We start from the raw sequence: 6,110 nt of genomic DNA on the forward strand, positions 1-6,110 counted from the left end.
GTGCGTGTGTGCATATATCTGAGTGTGTGTGTATGTATGCTTGTGTGTGAGTGTGCATGTGTGTGTGTGAGTGTGCATGTGTGTGCGTGTGCATGGTGCATGCGCTCGCACCGTGACGAGTGGGCCGCTTCTCGTTGTTGCGACAATCGTTACCCAATCGATATGGTTGGGCCCTTTGCAGTAGCCTGCTGCTTATATTCTACATATGGAGGTTTAAGGAGCCGGTTTTTTTCCACCAGCTACCGCTCTTTTTCTCAGTTTAACCCAAGCTGCCCGCCAGACATCTCTCCAACGAGAACATGCGCATGGTCTTCCCGCACCGTGCAACGCAGCAGCGCCCGGTACGGTTTTGTAAACTGGAACAATGGAATCGTGCGGCGCAGAATGTCCTCAATCGGAGCGATGCGGGGATTGCAGGCATTGGCGAGCACAACAGAGGTTATTCCCCGGAGCACAGCAGAGGTTGATGTGGGGTCGATACGGATTCAAACTGCACAGACCCAGTTCTCCCCCACCTCCTCTCTCTCTCTCGCCCTCTCTCCCCCACATCCCCACCCCCAGCCTCTCCCAAACATCCCACCACCACACCCAATCCCTCGCCCTGTCCTTAGTCCCAACACACTCCGGGAAATAAAATGTTACATTTAACGCAATTCCATTCTCCTAATCCGGAAATCTTGTTGTCAATAACCAACCTTGGTAAATTATTAGACACCTTGTCCTTAGTGTCCTAAATATATCCGCCTATATGACTTGGGCTCCCACATAAGTAATGTATTTGAAATGTACAGTTACAACACACTTTCTGCTAAATCTAGACGCGCCTTTCTTTACTCGGGAGGATTTGCAGATTTGCAAGTGGTGGCGATATTTTGCTTTAAAAAAAATCTCCATTCATGAAAGCTTAGTACGATTCATCGTAGGGAGTGGCCACTGAGAATAAGTAGTATGAGATAGAACATGCATGCACGGACTTGTAGGGCCGAGATGGCCTGTTTCCGTGCTGTAATTGTTATATGGTTATATATGGTTCTATGTGTCGGCAATGAGCAAACATTTGAGGAAAATCCTCATTGCATTCACCGGGTGAAAATATTCATTCTCTGTTGATCCCAATTTACAATTAGATTAAATATTGTCGCCAAAAAAAAATCCTTCTGGGAAAGCTCCAACTAATGTGGATTGTGCACGGCCAAATGCAAGGAAGTTAATTTTCGTTTATAAATCCTAGCCAGCTCGCTCTTTATTTATGAAGTCCGTCAAAGTATAGATCCGGCCCGGAGTCAGGTTGAAACCTTTAAATTATTGATTGTTAATATACGGGCCACAGACGGGGGAATAAGCGCGAGGAATGGAGTGGGTTAGATCCTTATGCAAACGCCATTTCAGCGTCGAGTGTGTTCATTGATTGGGTATTTACAACTCGCGCATCTCACATGAGGATGAGGTTTCAATTAAACGGCGGCGTTGGAGTAGCCTGGAGCTACTTGTGGGATTAGTGAGGAGGTTTGAGGAGATCTGGGTGATGGTGGAGGTGGGGCCAAAGTTTGTAGTGCCTGCGCTGCGCCCACCGCATCCTTCATATCCAGGTATAATGGAAGTGTGGGCGTCTTCTCTTTATTAATGGAATAACACAGCGGCAATTTGAAGTCTGCAACAACCCCCCCCCCTCTCTTCCATCTAATTCTAACGCCTGTCAAGTAGTCCAGTTGATAGACACAAAATGCTGGAGTAACTCAGCGGGACAGGCAGCATCTTCGGAGAGAAGCAATGGGTGACGTTTCGTGTCGAGACTCTTCTTCAGACCCGAAACGTCGCCCATTCCTTCTCTCCAGAGATGCTGCCAGAGTCCCCGCTGAGTTACTCCCACATTTTGTGTCCACTTTCGGTTTAAAACCAGCATCTGCAGTCCCTTCATGCACAAGTGGTCCAATTGTATCTGCCGGCGTTGGTGTGTGGCGTCACCATTGTTGATGGCCTTGCCCATGTCCATGGCTTGAGCCCAATATGTAAGCAAATGTAAAGGTGGTGTTCAAAATAAATATTTTCACCGATAATACGGAGAGATTTCTAATTCTAACAGCTTGCGATGAAACTAGCGCGGTGCCTATCCGAGCATCTAGAATATTGTGTACGTATTATTGTGGAGCCTGAATATTAGAAAATTGACGGGGCATTAACGTAGTTAACACTTTTTGTAATTGATTTGGGACATTTAGATATCCAAAATTGACAACAACAAAAAAACAACAACAAAAAACACACCATCGTTACAATAGAACAGATACAAGCTGAGCCGAAATACTGAGATCTATGAAGCATTTATCTGGGGGCATTACTCTGCAATGATGCCAGAGAATAATTTGCATGCATCTCACCCTTTCCTTCTCAAACCTAATGCAACTTTGCACTCAAGCCCATTGGACACTCAAGGCGCCCAATCGTTGCTGCTTTGCATCCAGTTACACCCATAGTATTTGAAACTATACCCCCAACACGTTCATTTGTGATTTTTTTTTTGGTGTGTTCATGCAGTCTCATATGTAACATTATCTGGTCGTGTTCTGTCGTTTCAAAATATTTGAACAACCCTAAAAATCGATTTCTTTGACTGTGATGAATTTCGAATTGTAATTCGAAGCTATTGATTTTGTGGTTTTGAAACACGAACGGCTCTGCCTTCCCCGCTAAGGTAGAAAATCCTGGCTCTTTCTCCTTGTCATATTTATACCTCAATATCACAACGAGGACGTGGCGCAAATCCGTTTACTCAACCAAGAATTCCAAATGGGAAAAATCAACATTTTCGCTTCAATCCGAGCGTGAGAGGCCCAGAAATAAACGTCTCCCCCCCCACCCCCCCGAACGCACACGCGTTTGATCAGATTGCCGCTGTAAAAAATGGGAATACAAAGAATGCATCCTTGACAGAACATGAAAGAAAGCCACGGTGCATGTCTTCCACCGGTGTGTATCTAGTCGCAGAAGTGCACACCACCTATTTAAAAAAAATATCTGTTAAATATTATTATAGCACACATTGTCACTTAGTTGGCGATTTGGCATGCGGTGTAGCGGTCGCCAGATACACTGGGCCCAGCACTAAGGGAATAATTGAGAATGTTAGAATTTTTAAGATATGACTGGAATGTGTTTCCTGAAAAGAACGGCCAGATTGAATGTTTTCAGTTCATTTGTGTATACACTGTAACGTCCAGTGACGTTTACCTTAATTGTGCTAATTTGTCTTAACTTCTACATAGTACATTTTGGAACGAAATAAAACACAAACGCTCGATTGAGTTTAACAACAGAAACACTTAAAAAGCCAATTCAGGATAGTTTAAATCTTTATTAATCAGACTCTTGTAAAACCAATGCAATCTGCATTACATTAACTGCTTTCCAATAGTGCATTGACTGTAACTAAAAGATGCCTCGCTTCGCACCTAATTAGCGGGCAGGTAAATTGTGGGACACGCGGCCCTTGTTAGATTATACACCTGAGGACTGTACTTTACTGGAGATGTCTGAGCTTCTACTTAAGCAGAGAGAAGAGGCGGCGGAATGTGCGGGAGCATTCAAGCGATGGTGGATGCACTGAATTCATTGTCATGAAGACCACGCTAGGTGGCTCAGAGTTCATTTTAGAAAACTATTAAAAGATGAATGTCATTCATTTACAAAGGGGGAGTAGAGGGAGGGGTGGGGAGGGGAGGGGGAGAGAAAATAAATAGTCCTCGGTGCAAATTACAGTGGCATAATTCAACTCCAATATTAAAAGCAATTCTCCATCAGCAATTATATTCTATGCAACATCAAGCCAGCAATCCATCACTATTTCTAAGAACCAAGCCAAAAAAGCTTAAAACAGGACATAGACCCTTCCTTTCAGCACGGATAATGCACTTTTCCGGACCCAAATCTGGAATGTGTTTATCGATATAAACCATCTAGCAGGCAATTAGAGTTCCCTCGAACATATCATGTCAGGGAAAGAATGGGAGGCATTTGGTTTGGCGGCGCTGGTGTTGTGAGCAGGTAGCAGTGGTCTCTCTAGCTGTCGGTCAAATCTATTCCTCGCACCAATTAATTATCAGGGTTTGTAGATATATGCTAAGCACGGGTGTGGAGGGAGGAGGGGGGGGGGGGGGGAGGGGGAGGGAGGGAGACAGAGGGAGAGAGAGGGAGGGAGTGGGAGAGAGGGGGAGGGAGTGTGGCTTGTGTGTGTGAGACAGAGGGAGAGAGAGAGAGAGAGTGTGAGAGAGAGAGAGAGAGTGAGAGAGAGGGAGAGAGAGAGAGAGAGAGAGAGAGAGAGAGAGAGAGAAATAAATAGGGGACAGTGCGTGGTGTCTCTAATGCACAAACAGACAAAGAAATACAAAGCGATAAATGATAGCAGGGTATCGATCATCGTACAACGACTGTGGGAGATGCTTCGAACCGTTTTCATTTTTTTAAACAAAGGGAAGGTGTTCAGTGTTTCAACACGAAGTTTTCAGTGTTTGTTGCTTGAAGTTTGCATTAATATGTATGTTGTTAACACCGGCAATAAATAAAGGAAAGGGAATGGGCCGAAGCCCCGTACACTATTCGTCCTACCTGCAAGCCTCAGGGCTGACATTCTTTGGAACTCGGGTTCCTGGAGCCACTTCCACATCCTCCTGAAGGTTTCCCGCCCGGATTTGAGCTTACTCCAGGGTTTGGGATTTCTCAGCAGGTCTGACAGGGTGCCCTGGGAACGGCACAGAATACGCTGTGCAAAAATGGCCTGCGGGATGCTGTACCGTTTGAGCTCGGCTGTGATCCGTTGGGCCACCTCTTTGGTGTTGATTTCCTCCACTTGGTTGGAGGTGTTGCCTTGAGAGCCGGACACGGACGCCTGGCGGTCGCGTTCAGACGACAGCATGGAGCCGTTGGTCTGGCCGTGGTGGTGAGCGTGGTGGTGCATCCCGTTGAGATGTGCCATCATCCCGGCTCCTGGGGCGGCCAGACCCCTGGTGAGGTGCTCGTCGGCCCTGGAGAGCATAGCAGCGTGGGAATCAAAGCCATTGGGAGACAGCATCTTCTCGTTGGCCATGTGCCCGCCGTAAGGGGTCAGGGACTGTTGTGAGTTGTGCAATGTTCCCAGGCCGTTGGAGAGAGGGGACAGCGGCTGGCCCATGCCCGCCATGTCTTTGTGGTAGGGGCTGTAGAGGTTACCCATGGACGGCAACCCCCTCTCGTCCCTCATGAGGGTGAAGCTGCCGCTGACGTTGCCCGCCAGCCTCTGGTGCGGGTGCGGGTGGTGATGGTGGTGGTGGTGGTGAGGGTGGTGGAATTTGTCCGACACCGTGGAGATGGGTGGCAGGTGCTGGAGGGGAGTCAGCGTTGTGTAGGTGCTGCTCAGGCTCATCCCGGGAGGACTCTCACACGACATGCTCATGGCGGGGTGCAGCGGACCCGACAGGCTGTGATCCGGACGGTATTCGCCTCCCTCCAGGATGGAGGCCATGCTCGACACCATCGCAGGCCGCCCGTGGGAAGAGAGGCTACGGTGAGAAGCCGAGCGGTTGTGGGAACTATTCATCAGCTCGCTGGCTTGGGTCACGCCGTGGATATTCCCAATATTTTCCATTGTAAGCTCCATATTGGTTACACCGGATTGGCATCAATAGCTATGCGTTCGCTCGCCCGAGCATGTTGCAGTCTCTCTCTTTCTCTCTCTCTCTCTCTCTCTCTCTCTCCCTCTCTCTCTCTTCTCCTTCTCTCTCTCTCTCCCTCCGTCCCTCTCTCTCTCTCTCTCTCGGATTCAGTGCTCTCCGCTCGCCCTGTCTGACTGGCGCGCTGCTCGTAAAGCTGAGGTTTAACCGACTGCAGTTTGGGGAGAGACAGAGAGAGCCAGAGCATCAATGCGCAACCTCACAGGCTGCTCTCGACGTCAGCACTCCCACATGTCATTACAGAGCTTCCGGGGCCGCGTCTCTGTCGCCACATTCACTCCGTGGAACCGGAGCTTTGCGGATCACGTAAATGTCTGATTCAAACTCAGCTCCCTTGCACCGAAGGCAGACGCTAAACTTGTCACTTAGATCAGTCGGCGACTTATTGTGCCTCCAATTAATCTTTGG

At 48.2% G+C, this 6,110-nt stretch overlaps 1 protein-coding gene across 3 annotated transcripts in view; it reads right to left on the reverse strand.

The window, feature by feature from the left end:
- LOC129711147 (hepatocyte nuclear factor 6-like) overlaps positions 1-5,733 on the reverse strand; it is a 90,787-nt gene extending 85,054 nt beyond the window's left edge. For all 3 annotated transcript variants that reach the window (XM_055658583.1, XM_055658586.1, XM_055658585.1), the window contains exon 1: positions 4,603-5,733. In XM_055658583.1, the coding sequence (XP_055514558.1) occupies positions 4,603-5,629 (1,027 nt within the window). In that variant the 5' untranslated portion in view covers positions 5,630-5,733. The remainder of the gene's footprint in view (positions 1-4,602) is intronic.
- Between the last annotated feature and the right edge of the window lie 377 nt (positions 5,734-6,110).

This window comes from Leucoraja erinacea, chromosome 29 (genome assembly GCF_028641065.1).
Source record: "Leucoraja erinacea ecotype New England chromosome 29, Leri_hhj_1, whole genome shotgun sequence".
NCBI lineage: Eukaryota > Metazoa > Chordata > Chondrichthyes > Rajiformes > Rajidae > Leucoraja > Leucoraja erinaceus.